Source organism: Patagioenas fasciata, chromosome 1 (assembly GCF_037038585.1).
Source record: "Patagioenas fasciata isolate bPatFas1 chromosome 1, bPatFas1.hap1, whole genome shotgun sequence".
In the NCBI taxonomy this organism is placed as follows: domain Eukaryota; kingdom Metazoa; phylum Chordata; class Aves; order Columbiformes; family Columbidae; genus Patagioenas; species Patagioenas fasciata.
Genome location: NC_092520.1, coordinates 135,804,059 through 135,820,476, shown reverse-complemented (window position 1 = coordinate 135,820,476; position 16,418 = coordinate 135,804,059). Strand labels below are relative to the sequence as shown.

General features: G+C 39.3%; 1 protein-coding gene across 1 annotated transcript in view; it reads right to left on the bottom strand.

The window, feature by feature from the left end:
* Positions 1 to 16,418, bottom strand: part of PIK3C2G (phosphatidylinositol-4-phosphate 3-kinase catalytic subunit type 2 gamma) — a 275,634-nt gene that overhangs the window by 225,506 nt on the left and 33,710 nt on the right. The window contains exons 9-11 of the mRNA XM_065846452.2: positions 16,127 to 16,238; positions 9,378 to 9,480; positions 3,317 to 3,387 (exon numbers count right to left, since the gene is read on the bottom strand). Of these exons, the coding sequence (XP_065702524.2) occupies positions 3,317 to 3,387; positions 9,378 to 9,480; positions 16,127 to 16,238 (286 nt within the window). The remainder of the gene's footprint in view (positions 1 to 3,316; positions 3,388 to 9,377; positions 9,481 to 16,126; positions 16,239 to 16,418) is intronic.

The following is a 16,418-nucleotide window of genomic DNA, read 5'->3' as shown; positions in this document are numbered from 1 at the left end:
CTGTGAGAAAGAATCTGATTATTTCACAGGTAAGGTTCCAGTTAATTCTTTTTACTTCATCTCAAGCCAGTTCAAACAGCTCTTTTTTCTTCTCTTTTGGATCTAACCAGACTGAGCACCTCAATCTATACATTCTCCAGAACACAAATGTTTGTGTGCTGCAATCAGGAATGTAAATACAGCACATGCAGGCAACACTAAGCATTATTTTATTTAGCTAATCTAAATACCGACAGCTGTGAAGACACAGCAATATGAGAAAGTAATCTGCTGGCCTTCCCAGGTGCCAGGCACATTTGCACAGCCTGTGTTGAGCCTATGCTACTGCATCTCCATTCCACTGTATCCATCTACTCCATCTCTATTAAGGTCTAGCTAGATACAGAACTGAAGAATTATAACATATTATAAAGGATAAGTTAGCACTGCCAAAGAAGTTTGCTACAGGGAGTGATTTTTGATCCTTAAGTTAAGGAGTGCATGAAGACTTGTGTTCACAATATTGGAGTAGCCACAGTTAGATAGAACCAGCTGTGCAGCCTGCACAGCACCAAGTAGAAGCTTACTCCAGGCCCCCCACAGTGCTGCTAAGACATGTAGGGGTTTTTATTCCCAAAAAAGTGGGGGCTGACTCCAAAATGCCCGACATAACATAAGTCAGTGGTCAATCCTGAATCCAGTATTGTTTAATATCTTGCTTAATGACCTGGATGATTGGGCAGAGTGTACCCTCAGCAAGTTTGCTGATGACAAAAAACTGAGAAGAGGGTTGGTACACCAAAAGGTTATACTGTCTTCCAGAGGGATGTCAACAGGCTGGAGAAATGGGCTAACAGGAACCTCATGAAGTGCAGCAAAAGGAAGTGCAAAGCCCTACACCTGAGAAAGAAGAACCCCATGCACCAGTACATGTTGGGGGTTGACTGTCCGGAAAGTGGTTTTGCAGAAAAGGACCTGGGCCAGTCCTTGTGGACAGCAAGCAGAACATGAACCAGCAATGTGCCCTTGCAGCAAAAAAGGCTAAATGTGGCTAAACATATCCCAGGCTGCATTAAGAGGGGCATTATCAGCAGGTTGAGGGAAGTGATCCTTGCCCAGGATGGTGAGGCCATAGTTGGGACTATTGTGTCCAGTTCTGGGCTCCTCAGTACAAGAGAGACACGGAGGTACTGGAGACAGTCCAGCGAAGAGCCGCTAAGATGATGAAGGGACTGGAGACTGAGAAAAACTGAGAGCTGGGGCTGTTTAACCTAGAGAAGAGTTCGGGGGGGATGTTCTTGATGTATATAAAAACCTGAAGGGAAGGTGCAAAGATGATGGAGCCAGGCTTTCTTCAGTGGTGCCAGGTGACAGGACAAGTGGCAATGGGCGCAAAATTAAATACAGGAGGTACTGACAGTGACAGAGGACTGGCACAAGTTACCCAGAGAGGTTGTGGAATCTCCTTCCAAGATATTCAGAAACCATTTAGACATAGTCCTGGGTAATCCAAGCTGTATCCAGACATTACTTGAGTGTTATACAAAGAAATAGCTGCTCTTGTCTGTTTTGAATCTGCTACTTTCACTTCATGCTCCCTTTCTCCTGCATTAGAAGATACAGTAAATTATCCTTTCCTGCAGACATTGTCTGCGTTCCTCAGTTTCATAGACTTGTCATCTATAAAATACCCATCTTTTATTATCTCTTAATCAGGGTGAAGAATATTGTTACTTATTTATTTCTTCACTTTTCAACTATTACATTATATTTGAAATGGGAGAAGCAGAACTGACATCCAAATTCAAGATAAATGAACACCCTACACTGATATTGTGGCATAATATTGACCTCCAGGTTTTCATTTCTTCCATAATAATTCCCCCCACCCTTTTTTTTTTTTTTTTTTGGCAGTTGCTGTGCACCAAGCTGACATTCAGAACTATTTATTACAACCCCAAGAACTCACTCCTGGTGGTATAAGTCAGCTCAGAGCCTATGATTTCATATGTGAATTTAAGACAGTTTCCTTCCATCTAAATTTATCTTCTCCAAATTTTATCTGCCACTTCATCATACATTCAACTCAGCGTTGTAAAATCCTTCTGCAAATCATCACAGGCAGCTCCTATGCACATTATGGACAGCCAGTTTCTGTCACTTACCTGTTACCTCTTTTTTTCTCAGTTAAGTTAGAAATGCAATTGAGAGCACAGGGTCTGACCACAGATCTTTCTGGGTCATCACTGCTGGAAAATGTTTTCTCCTACCCATCAACAATCCATGGGACAAGCTGAAATAGTGACCAAACACAGTTCAAGCTTTTATTTTTTCAATATTTATTGAACTTGTGGTTGAAGAAAGAAATTATTTATTGCCTATGCTATCAGTTATTCATTGCCCTACAGTATCAGATGAAATTTTGTGGACCACAGTTGATTTGCAGCTCAACATCTTTTATCACATATCCCCTTTGAATACTCTTTTTGCTGTGGAAAGGGCCACACACTTTACATCACAAGAAATAAAAGTCAGTAAGTGGTGTCTGTACAGACTGGAGGATTGGTTTGATCTCTTTATAGCAAGGACCAGAATGGAAATTTGGGCTGTGGTCCTAGGAAACGAGATGGGTCCTCAGTAAGCAACAGATATTCCCTCGAACAAGTCACTACCTCTCTGTTTTCCTCCATTTCCAAAATGGCAGGTGTGGCATTTACCATTCTCGGCAAAGCACTTTACAACACATTGATGAAAAACATAACAAAAAGTGTTAACAGCTTCTTTATCTAAGTGCATGAAATGGAACATAATGAAAGTTGAATGAGGAATCTATCTCATTTAGAGCTTGTCCATGGTAGGTTAGCTTTAGAGTCAGATGCACTTTGAGTGCCAAGTAAAAACTTGTAATAGCCAGCCTCCATTAAAAAAATAGAACAAAACAAAACATCACTCAACTGTGAAAACACACGCATAATGAAGAGCATATCTATTATTTTTACAGTATTTACTCTTGAAAATTCTCTAAGAACAACATACACAGGAAAATTATGACTCCTCCAGTCCTGGGAATCTTCAGGAAACATGAAAGCTCTAATAAAACCTCCAATGACATGAAAGGGAGCATAAAGGGAAAAATTATACAGATCTAGAAATGACTGTTGATTTTTGCTAAACAATCAATAAGTTCTGAAAATAGGAGCCTCAAACGCTGAACCAATTTTCTTTTGCTTTGGCATCATTCCTGTCCCCAGTAGGTCGTTGTCCTTTGAGGCCAGGAGGCTCACTACAAATATGAACAATTACAAACATAAATACTGTTAAATACCAGTGTTCTTACCGAATCAGTCTCCAGGCACAAGTGCCTTCTAACAGCTGATTCACACTGAACCGTCTCTGGTCATCCTCAAGCTGTGGAAGAGAAGCATATAGTGGGATATAGTATTCTAATAGGAAGAATGTATGTTGGAGAGGTTTCCTTCATATTTTTCAAAGCCAGCAGGTTCTTTTAGGAACTCTCAGAGCATTCAGGATGTTTTGGTCTGAAATTTTGTTTGGTGAATCTCTCTCATGTTACACTGGGTTGTGCTATACAGGAGGCCAAACCAGATTGTCACAGTAGTTCTTTCTAGCTACATACAGATTCAGACTACAGCCAGGCCTCAGTAGACTCTGCCTCTGCTTTCTCGTTACAGGCAGCAGAAGGCACCCTTTCACAATGTCAATATATGCTAATCGTGATGCAGAAATCAGTTTACATCCAGAGCCTCTCTGCTGCCATCTTTTCTGAGAGGCCAGAACGGAGAACATCTGCACCATCCTTTGCAACCTCTCTGAAGGAACTCCTCTCGGTGAAGAGTCACGGAGATGATCAAAGCACTTAAGCATTTTGTGTATGAGAGGTGAGGCTAAGCTGGGGCTGTTCAGTCTGGAGAAAGGAAAGCTCAAGGGGAATCTTATCAACGCGTAAAAATATCTGATGGGAAATAATGAAGATAAGGGAGCCAGTCTCTTTTCAGTAGTGCTTACTGACAGGACAAGAGAAAAAGGCACAAATAAAAACACATCAAACTCCACCTTAACACAAGGAAAAAAATATATATATTGTGAAGGCAGTCAAATACAAGAAGTTGCCCTGACAGGTTGTCGAGTACATGGTCTGGGACAACCTGCTCCAGCTCAACCTCCTTGAGCAGAGGGACTGGACTAAATGATCCAATGAGGTCCCTTCAAGCCTAAACGATTCTGTGATTTTGCCTTATTTGACACATTGGGAACAAACTTGGTCAACACATTCAGATACAGTCTTCTCTTCAGCTCCATGAATTGTCTGAGCTGTGCCTTTGATGCCTCAACTCCTCCTACCCTTTGGAGGTAGCTCAGCCCATGATAGGCATGTACTGCCAGCTTGCAGACACCACCATGTCCTGAAAATTCTGCTCTTTTCCTGACTCATGTTTGAGCACATAGCCCTGTAACTCATAGGGAAAAGTTACTGAATGGCTTGTGACAAGCATGACCCCAAATTCACTGGTCAAGGATGCTAATGATATTTCTGAACAGGTAAAACCCTGAGAGGTTTTACATAAGCATCGAGTGATGAACTTCTGTTTCCATAGTGGCTGGGACAGATGCCAGACAGTATTCTTCTTAGTATCTCTAGAAATGCAAACGATGGCTGAGACAGACGCAGCTTAGGCAAGCAGGCTACAGCCTATTTATTTACATGTGCATCCATCTAAAACATTTGTATGCTCAAAGGCGAAGCAGAAGACGGAAATTATATCTGGCCAAGGATACAGAAGAATCTGAAAGGTGACTCCATTTTAGCCTGGGCTACACTAATGAAACTTTCAGGTTCCTTGTGAACGGAAGACAAACTGGTTTAACATTAATCGAAACACTTCAGCAAGAAAAAAAAAATCTTCTGTTCATCTTTTTCTTTTAACTTTCATACAATGAAAAAATGGATTTTTTAAAAAAGTAAACAACATCATCCAACAGTGGTGAACTATGATCTATGATTTCCACCCCCCCTTACACAGAATTTGAAAGAAATTTGCATTTCCTAAAAGAAAACTAACAATTCTTTTACTTGCTTGGTTAAAAAAGCCTTTTCCAAATATTTTGAATGTTAGTGAATTCAGACCTTGAAAGCTTGTTCAGAATAAGATGAAAACACTAGCATTTTTTTCTAGTTAATTTTAGTAGTGGTCTAAAGCTAACATTCCAAAGCAACTTGCATCTCTGCTATGGTTGGATTCAATTTAAATATGTTAATTGACATCTGAATTAATTCACACTAATTCTGCTTTAGATCACTATATAGAGGTTTGGCAATAGCATCATTTAAGGAGCAGGATCTTGCTGAGCTAGATATGTTACAGATGTTCTGTAAAGAATTCCCATATGGAGTGCTACTATCTCTTTTATAACATAGTGGCAATAAGTGAAAGATTAATCAGATGAATGAAATAGAAGGGGGTGAAGGTAGGAAAAGCATTTTCATGCATTAAGCCTTGAATGTGTGTCTTAGCCCTAAGCACTAACTCCACTTTGTCTGGGCATTTGCTTTTACATAATACAAACACCTGTGTTCCTTATCTCAGTGTATTGACAGGAGAGTGCTAAATGTTATTACAGAGCAGAAGACAGGGTAAGTATTTGGGGGTTAAGGGATGCATTTGAGAGTAGATGGTCTTATTTCAGCTGATTTTGCAATCTGTCTCTGAACCCCACTGAGTTGCTCCTACAAAAATGACTACAAGACATACAAAACCAGGTTATGTAGCACTAGCTGTGCTACATATGGCTCTTACCTAATAACTGCTGGTTTTGTTCACAACTTATGTCTTCTGTCCACACTGCACTCTAAGGCTTGGAGCACCTGACCTCTGACAGCTATCATGCTGCTTCAATGAACGCTAGAGGATGGGTATAATATCTCTCAAGCCTTAAGAACATCTTGGAGTGCTACCATAATCAGAAGCATTCATTCATTCCAAGAAGGAAATAACACCAATCACTCTAGAGTTGCTTGCTATAATACAGTGATCTGATTTTGCTGCTTCTAAACAGAGCAATAGTGAATCACATCCATCTTGAATCTCAGCAGATCATACCCCCCCTTTTTCTTTAATTATTTTAAAAATCACATCACCCTATAGACAAGTAGTGTACAGGTTCTGCAAAATCCACTCTGCATTTTTATAATATCTCTGCATGCTCAGCTGTCACACTGCCACCTCTGGAGACCTTAGAAATAGCAGAGCACATCTAAACTGAGCAATCAAAGGGGCAAGGCTTGAGCTACAGAACAAGACTGATAAATGACAAACTTCCTCATTGATCTCTTACACTGACAGGACCAGAGCACAGGGAACCATGAACAATGTGACACAGACTGAAGGAGGGAGCCCTGAAGCTTAGAGAGAAATTAGATAGGTGTGACTGATAGGAACCCAGAAAGCTTGAGGGGATCTGATGGACTAGGGCAAAAGAGGTGGGTGTTTGTGAATTATTTAGCACCTGAATACATATGGGTGATTATTATATAGAAGAGCTGTCAAGATATGAATATGTTTCTGTGAAACTAGTTAAACTACAACTTTAGTGGAGCTTTCTATAAAATAACATATTACAAAGTTCAAAATTTGGAAGGATGCTACCCACGAGTGAGCACAGATTAACACACAAAAATAAACAGTAGCTGTGTATGCACATAACTGTTGGAAATAGCTAAAAAAATGTTAAAACTCTCAAAGTTTGTTCCTTAAAAAAAAAAAACAAACAACTCTTTTTTTTCCACATCTTTTTAGATGAATTCTGAGGGATGGAAATTTACTTTCTATAAATGGCCTCTAAGTCTATGACTTTCAAATACATTCTATGACCAAAGCCACAAGTTTCAGAGAACAGCAGCAACAAATCCGACTGTGAGCTCAGTGCAGACTACCCTCAGATCCTTGAATTCAGTGTGGCTGGAGCAGGTTTCAGTAGATCCAAAGAGATCTACAGAACGGGGTCCAGAGTGAAAGTTGCACCACAGGAGGTTTAAATTGAATATTGGGAAAAAATTCTTCATGGAAAGGGTTGTCAGGTGTTGGAACAGGTTGCCCAGGGAAGTGGTGGAGTCACCATCCCTGGAGGTGTTTAAAAGGTGTCTAGGTTCTTAGGGACATGGTTTAGTGCTAGAGTTAGGTTAGGTTATAGTTGGACTTGATGTTCCTGAGGGTCTCTTCCAACTGAAATGATTCTATTATTCCATGAAAGGAAACACTGAAGCTTTCAATGCACACAGTCTGCGTCTCCTTCGACAGGTTTTGTCTGGTCCTGACAGATTTGCTGGTGCTCCTGCCTGCAAGCAGAACCTCTCCAACATGAGAGCTCTGTCACAAGCATGCCCTGGAGCTGGAGGAAAGTTCTGGGTCTATGACTTAGGCCAGCACAAGAGCTGCTCATGTTCTTTGCTATTATTAGTAACCTAAAATAACTTCATGGCCTGAAGCTTTCAGAGCCGTGTCAGTTACCATAAAGAGGTGATCAATAATTCACTTGAAGATATCTTAAAATGCCATCCTTCCTGGCTAAACCCTATTGTAGGTTATTAATTATAGTTTCACAAATTCTTTGAGACAATAAATGTTTTCTAATGGTCTGAACAACGCTAATTTGTCTTCCAGCTTGTTAGTTACCTGCCTGAAAGACTATTTTTGTTTGTTTGTAATCATTCTACCAGGTAATTCTAACCAATTCTGAAATGTGAAACATTGAGAGATGCTTGGTCTCTGCTCCTGGCCTCCATAGTGCATTGAAGTATATTAAACCTCATTTAGACCTGTCAAACTGCAGAGTTGAAGGAGACTTTGAGGATATTAATAGAACATGTAGCATTTCACAGTAGCACAGTTTCAAGGGATACTTAAACACAAGAAAAGACTCCCTTCTATTTGAGGTAGTACACAGTCCCTCTAAAACGTCACAAGCATCTAAATAATGGAAAAAAGCCCCCACCTTCTTGTCACGATGGACCACTGACTTTTCTTCTCAGTGATTATACTCAGAATGTTAACACTTAACTCATTATGCCTGGTAAAATGCTAACACCATTAACACTGGTATGTATGAAGATAAGAATGTTTTTGAACTTTCAGAAAATATCTCTTGCTGGCTGCTTTAGTCCAAAAATCCCTCTCTGGAAGCAAGTGAGGCTCTTGTTAGAAAGCCATAGGTATTCTTTGCTGCTTCTCCACTGCAAAGATTCACGCTTTACCCAGGTAATTAGAGTGTGGGGAGAACTCTTAAAAAATGGGTCTCTTGGATAGGAGCACTCACTGGAAAAGGTATCTGGATAAAGGTTTCTGCTTCTACACTGTACCACTGCGCATTTCTCCCTAAACATCACCCAGCCACTAGGAATTTAACATTCCTGACCCACTAGAACTTCTGGAATTTGTGCTTAAGAGTCACCTCTTAAAGACCCCCAAGGTTAAAATACAGAATAGGGCAGGTGCAGAGTCAAAACAAACCTAGCAGTCATTATTCAGTATTATTGTGACGCATGTACGCTGGCCCATCATTTGACAAGAGAACTATTGGATATTTTCCACATTGATTGTCATTCTCAAGGTTTCAGTGTGTGGAGGAAAATGTGGAAGATGTAGAATTCCCACTCCGGTCAACAGAAGCTCTTTGGCTAGACTGTATAAAACTCAGCTTTGATACGTTTCTATATCATTAAGATGATCTTATGTTCTCTGTATAAGCTTTGTTTGGGAGTTTAGTAGGAATCTAGTTATGCTGACAATTCAGATCTTAAAAGACTTTTATTCAAGAGTGTTAAGGCTGATAAATCTCATGTCTCACAAAATCAAAATAAAATTAAAGGTCACCCGCTTGCTTGTAACTGATCCTTTCTGCATGTCTAAAAACAAGCACACAGACACACAGACAAACATGCCTCACACATGCACAAAAACACCAGCCTACTCTGTTCTTCAGTGATAATGACAAGAATCCAGATCTAATTGACTATACACAGAACTTTGAGTGGTTTTGAGCATTATATTTCGAAACATAGGAAGGCCAATCAAAAATACTAGTTTTCTGACCATCTAAAATAAATAGCAATAAATTTTGAGAAAACTGATCTTTTTTTTTCTAAAAAGATAAGTTTTGGTCTTTTTCAGTTGCGTGTTCTCTACAGTAACTCACTAGATACAAGTACAGGAGCAAAGCAGAGATGTTCCCCAGTATGTTTCAACTGGAGTTCTGCAATAATTATATGGATTCTCAGGAACGCAAATAATTTTGATTATTCCTGCAGGCTGCTACATAAAAGGATTAGTGGAATTTTATTATTTCAGGGATGCTGAAAGAAAGAAAAGAATAAGACAACATACCGTTCGAGCCAAATTTTGCTTCAAATTACAGGTGTTGTGTAGTCGAAGCTGAATGCAGGTGGTTGCCTTGCGAAGAGTTTCATGGCTGCCCAAAGTATGATTACTACAGTTTGGGGAGAAAAAAAAAAGTTACCTCTGCTTGTCACTTTGCCACTTCCTTCTTTTTCACCTCTCTGCTTCTCCTAAAAGCACTGGTGGACTAAATTCTAAGTGCAAAGCAGACTGAATAATATAAAATCTGTACTAGGCACCTATTTCTGTGAAAACTGATGGAGTTTGGTTCTGGTATATTTTCTGGTGAAAGAATTTGAGAATAATTGCTTAGTTGTATCTATAACCATTAACTACTGTAACAGAACAGCAATGAAACAAAGAAAGAACATCCTAAACAAACTGCACATGCTCCCTTGAGATTATTCATGCATATTCTTCAAACCCAAATTATTGCAATTTATACAAAGTATCTTGGTTTTGAATGCACCACTGCAGAACGACTTGCAGCATTTGATACCCAACTTGAAAATCAAATATTGACTACAAGTCTGAAAAGCACATACATTAAGACAGATGGCCCTTGATTCTCAAAGAAAGTAAAGTTCCCACCCTGTGCAGCTCCCATAGATAGTTAAAGCAGCTGTGAGTCAGTCTTCTCAAATCATATGTCAGCTAAGGTCAGATGCAAAGCTCTACTCAGCTGGAGTGGCTCCTACGAACTACTGTGATGGTCAAGGATACTCTAGACCTCCAGGAAAAGGGAACTTCTTGTTCTTATTTGCCTCTTCAGAGTAGTTGCTAGTCTACTTATTACTCTTGGCAACTTCTTCTAAGCCCTAGTTTATCACTGTCTTAAAATTACTTGGAACAAAAATAATCTCAGCCTTTCCATTCCATTTTTTGTTTTAATCAGGTGAAATAATGCAAAACTTATTTCAGAATTAAGGCGAACTTTTTTTTTTTTTACATTAAAAAAAATCTTTTTGGGATTAATAGGCAGGAAAAATGACATTGATTTTTGTAAAGGCAAATTTATCACCAGAAGAAGTTAACATGCATCATCAGTTACAACTCTAGTGTGTGTTCAACTAGATTCATGTTGCTTTTTTCAAGTCTTCAGCCGTACAAGCACCAAAAGGTAAACGGTGTTTCTTTCTACCTAAAAGGGCTTTTGATGGAATGTTTGAATAAAACTGGCTGGATTTAGTTTAAAAAAAAAAACTGTTGCACTATGAATAAGTCATGGAAAGTGTGACTTACAGGAGAGACTCATACCTTACATGGCAGAATAGGTCTCCAGCACAAATGAATGGTTAAACTCAAATAAATGTTCTGTACATAATTGCCATTCATCACAATTACATGGAATTCATATATCTTGTAATATCTTGTTCTGCACCAACCTACACTGTGAGTGTAGATATAGGATTTTTACATTTCTATTTTAAACATATACATCACAGAGGACAAACCCATTTCTACATGACATAGCAAGTACCTAAAGCAAGGTCCTCTGATAGTGTTTTCATACATTCGCAAAATTCCTTGATTTTAAGAGCATAAAGTACAGATATAAGAGTGAGAGAAGTTAACATCGACACAGGGAAATACCCATACTGGTGGAAAGCAGATCACTGTTAAGCCTCAACCCTTTTCTAAACCCTTTAGAAGCAAAAGTCCAAGTGTGTTGGATTCCCCAAGCAACTGATTCCCAGTTCCTGGGACTGCACCAATGCAGAGATTCTCTTCTGTTGCTCCTCAGTTCATGTCTGTGTTGTGCCTACCCATGGCTGTCCTGAAACTTCTTCCTCTCCTCATTTCACCTAATCATGTCTGCCTTGTGACTCTAATGATGAAGTCTCCCGCAATCCTTGCATCCTTTAGAACTGTCTCACACCTGTTTATTTTAACCTTTTACCCAAGCATTATTCCTGCTCTTTCCATTCTGCCTTACCTTCAACCTTAGGACTGGTGTTGTAACAAGAAAATTATAAGGAAGCACATCTATGAGTCCTGAGCCACTTTTTGCAGTTTCCTCCAGTATACAGATTCCTATTGCAACACCTACACTGCACCAGGCTGATGACAGAAGTCAGTATACCTATACCAATAGAGAGGAGCATTCTGCTAATATAAGTTGGTACAGCCATACCCTCCTCTGTAGTTACTTTTGCCAGTATAACTATTCCACGTCATCATGCTATCAGGCAAAACAAGCTACACCAACAGAGGTTGAACTTAGTGGTTATAACTACATTTAGCACTAGTGTTTTTTTGTTAGCTCTGCTGTGTCAGGCAGATGTTTTACGTCAACAAATCCTTTATTGACATAGCAATGCTGCCTCAAACATTGCAGTCAGAAGTACTGGCCACACAGTTGAATTAATGAGTGGATTTCATTTGCACAAATACAAAGAGAAAAGTTTTGACAGGTACTGTGGCACAAGAGACTAGACAAAATGGATTAATGCCTCAGTAAAATAACGTGGAAACCTGGTCTAGATGACAAGTGAACTATAAGAAACAAAGGCATAGCTTTGCCATAGATTGACAGACTAGCTTTTAGCTGTATCCCAGGCTGTAACACACTCTTCAGATCTGCTGCTATATCTATACTACTAAGATTAAGTTAATATAGCCCCCTTTGGAATATGGCATAATTACTAGTAACTGGTTCACAGCATTCTGAGATCTGTGAAGGAAACACAAATAAAAAAGCACAACATTATTAACTCAACAGTTTTCCCCCTATTTTCTGCTGGAATTACTATGTGGAGAATACAGTTTTGATCAGAATGCCACGACAAAAGCATAAAGTAAAAGGCAGTCTTTGTCTTTAAGAGACAAGGTAATGAAATAGTCAAAGTAAAGTGACTTGCCTGTGGTCCCACAATATATCAGAAACAAAGAAAGGGAAAAATCCCTCAGCCTCTTGAGAATCTCCCACCACTAGATGATTTGGTTACCCACATCAAGGTTCTCTGATGTACTACAAGCTCCAAATCCTAATGTAGTTCAATCAGACTTTTTTCTTTTTTTTTTTTAAAAGGACTCAGTTGAGCAGCATCTCTGAACGAGAAACTTAAGCTACAGTGACAAGAGAAAATGAATTTTATTTTTTTATAAAGAACATATTCATCCAAAAGGTGCTTGCTTCTTATCATCCCAATCTGCATGAACATAACTCTGCCCAGTATATAATTAATAGTTTAAACTTCACTCTGAGTGAAAACCAATTCTTATTTAGATGTCAGTTCTCAGAGAACAGAATTAGTAAGGAAAATAATGTCATCAATAAGGCCACAGGCAAGCATGTGAGCATAAATGATAAGCATTTAGACTTTTCTTTTCCATACCCCTGCTCACTTTGTTGGCTAAACTGCAAAGCAGTAATCAGTAAGTAAGCAAATTACACTGTGGTAGAGTGTGGATGGAACTAAAAATACATATGAAAAGATCCTTTACAAAATCTGATGCCTTCAAAAGGAAAAAAAAAAAAGGCATGTTTAGGAATAAAGCTTCTAAATACCCTTGGACTATATTCCTTTGCTGGATCTGCATTACTGCAACCTCTTGCTAACAGATAGATCAATTTAAAAAAAAAAAGGGGGGGGGGAGATGGGCTTTGTCTTATTAGGCATTTTAGGATGCTCTGGACTGTAGCTTTCAAGGCAGAAAAGTCTAAATGAAGGATTGATTAATTGCTGTCACATGAGAAGGGTTGGTTTTGGCTTGTTTCTGGTATTGAGAGCTAGGAGTTATTTGACACAGGCTGTTTAACCCCAGTTCAATTTATTTCTATATAACATCTTTCATGAAGGGTATCACAAAATCATTCTTAGGGGCACCCATTCTAAATCTAAGGAAAGACAGGGAACTGTGAGAGCAAGACTCAAGGGTAGATGGAGAAGGTTTGGATGACAGGATGGTAAGGCAAAGAATTGTTAGAAACAGCAGATGGTCCTCCAAGAAATAAAAGATGATCATGAACAGTATAAGTGTAAGGGAATGAGAGCACACCCACAGCTGGAAAACCAAGAGAAGGGTCTATGGATATGTATGAAAACCAGAAACTTCCATGAACAGTTATTAAAACTGATGACATAGATATGGTTTTACTCCTCTATGCTTTCAAAGAGTCTCTGTCTTTCAGAGAGCATACTGCCTCCAGATGCACTGAACATCTCAGCAAGGAACTGCAGCAAATCAACTAGTGAAGTGACTTGTGCAGTTACTGATAGAGACAAAAGGGGCAGGGGCAGGTGGCAATGTCTCCTGAAAGTTTCTCCAGGTGCTGTAAGAAAAACATGTGAGAAAAGGAAGCCTACGTAAAAAAAGAAAACCTGCAGGTTAGGACAAGGCCAGGATTTTTGAACAGTAAACAAAATGGAACTTAAAGACCAGAAACCAAATGAAACTCCCAATCAGAATTTCACAGATGGATCTATTAGTTATGGACTGACCTGTAGTCTACATGCAGCCTTCTGATGTTTTTAAAATTTGGATATTAAAAACCTGATATTCTACTTGTGAGTCAGATAGGACGTGAAGCTCAAAGACATCTCCTCAGGAAGGAATAATGGATGATGGAATCTTGTGGTGCTGAGTGTAATGGTCATAAACACACAAGTATTTTTTCCCTGTCTCATTCAAAGGCAAATGGATTCCAGAAATCATCAAGTCTTTCAGGTGCTTCTGCAGGAAGCAGTGTGACATGCTCATTAACACAGTCCAATATAATAATAAAAGAGAGCTTTTGACACATCTTCAGAACGTTGTCTGGTTCACTAAATCACTCTGGTCTAAGAGCAATTCATCATGTCACTGTCTTGGCTTCACTTGAGGGTTTTTTTGGATTACAATGAAGCCAGAGCAGCAGAGTATTTATTTCCTTTGCCGTCTCTAACGTGGGGAACTTCTACTGGAATTCATCCCTGAATTATTTCCAAATACTCTTTTGGGGAAGAACTCTGCACAAGTACATCAAATCACTGTTAACAACAGCAGGAAGAAAGCAATTTGCACTAAAAGATAGCACTAACATAGGAAAAATTTCACCCTGAGGCAACTCTGCAGGCCATGTTAAGCTACCCAAGGGATCATTACCGTCTGGGGTTTCAAATTTCAGATACAGGATGCTTATGAGGAGGTAGACTAAAAGGAGCTGAAAGTATGCCATAGCATAGAGTTACGAGCTACTGAAGCCAGAAATGCAGCTCAGTGCTTTCTGCACAACAGTGAAGGCACAAAGCAAAAAAGCTGAGAACATTATTGACCTTGTTTCACTGCTAATGAGACGTGCAGAGGTTCTGCAAGTGCAGGAATTTAAACAGTCCACTATTGATGTGCTCTTCCCAACAGTGAAAATAAAACTGTTTAGAACATACTGTACACTGTACTGAAATGCACTCAGCTCACCCTCAATACAATGACTCATTATTTCCCCTTTCTTTAGCAATTACTTTGAAACGAGGAGACTCGAAAAATTAAAAAAAAAAAAAAAAAAGAATAAAGCGCCAGCCATCTTATGTAATTAACAAATCCATGTATGACCTGATTATCTGCTCAGCAGTTCCAGCGCCATAATGCTTCACACAGTGCTCTGCTGTACCAGCTGCTGATTTATGGAGATTTGAACAAGAGTGGGCTCAGAAACGGCCAAGTCTCTATCTTTAGTTGCAAAGCATAATTCATAATAAACATCTGAACATTTGACCTGTAAGAGTAGAAGTGTCCAAGCTGGCTACAGAGCAAAGCTAATTTCCACAGTGTGACACTTGCTCTTGCAACTACATCACTTCCATTAATCAAGCTGACTTGCTTTGGGCTAGTTCAGGTAATCTTTACACTATACTGCAAATATGACTGCTTCAATTATAAAAATTTCCCTTTCAATTATAGACATATACTATTTTATCCAATTCATTTTCATATCCCTAACAGATGAGCTGTGATTCCTGCAGTGCCAGCCTAGCATGTTACCACAGAGAGCTGCCAGCTTCTACCCTTCTGCTGAAAGTCACTGTCCCCACAGCACAGCTGACAAGAAGAGCCTGCACTTTAGCTGCTTCAACACAAAATCTGCTCACTTTTGCTGACAGCTGAATTTAAGCGCCAGAGGGCAAGAAACAACTAGCTGAGTCCAGCAGTGCTTTCAACCACCACAAGAGTTCACCAGAATTAATGCAAATCAGAGTATTTACTTTCTTGCTTGTAGACTACATACATTCAGAAAGACCTGTTTGTATGTATGTGTTTTTCTTCCACTTGCAGTCAGCATCAAAGGGGTGACTTCATTTGTTTTACTACTGTTGCAACTGGATATGAAGAAAAATGACCTGCTATGCGGCTATGTAATACTCTTTCTCCTCTCTTTGGTAATTTCCTTCTTTGAGGATATGCATATTCCCTCATGCTTATAACATTCCTGTGAGGTATCGGAAGTAGCTTGATGCTTGTACTACAGATGAGAAAGACCAGACGAGCAAGGGAGTGAAACAAATTATTCAAGGCTGCACAAAGCTTCTATAAAAGAGCCAGGATTTGAAGCCTTGCACTAGAGCACACCGTCATCTCTGTAGAACATAAGTACCACATGTTCTGGGAGTTTCAGAAACCATACATTAAGTATTTGGAACACAATACTCTAACTCTGCCTGTGTTTCTGTTTAGATGGCATGTAAGCAGAGTGCATTAAATGCACAGCTTTTATTACACAATGCATACTCAATAACATCTCTTAATGAGATACTTACTTTTGCAAGAATTCATCAGATCCACAGACACTTAGGAGACATTCCTCCTGGACTGGGTATTGATTGGTGCAGCGGAGGATCTCCACAATTAAGTCACGAGTGATACAGCCAGCTGTAAATAAAGATAGCAAGAAAAATTAACAGTAGCTTGCTAGAGAATTCCAGGTTAGATACCTGAGCAAAGAAAATAAGGATTTATTTGCAATTCCTAACTACTGCTGCAAACTAGCTCCATCAAGAGGAATTAGATCAAGCCACACCTGATTTTTTTTTTTTTTTTTAATTTCACTTC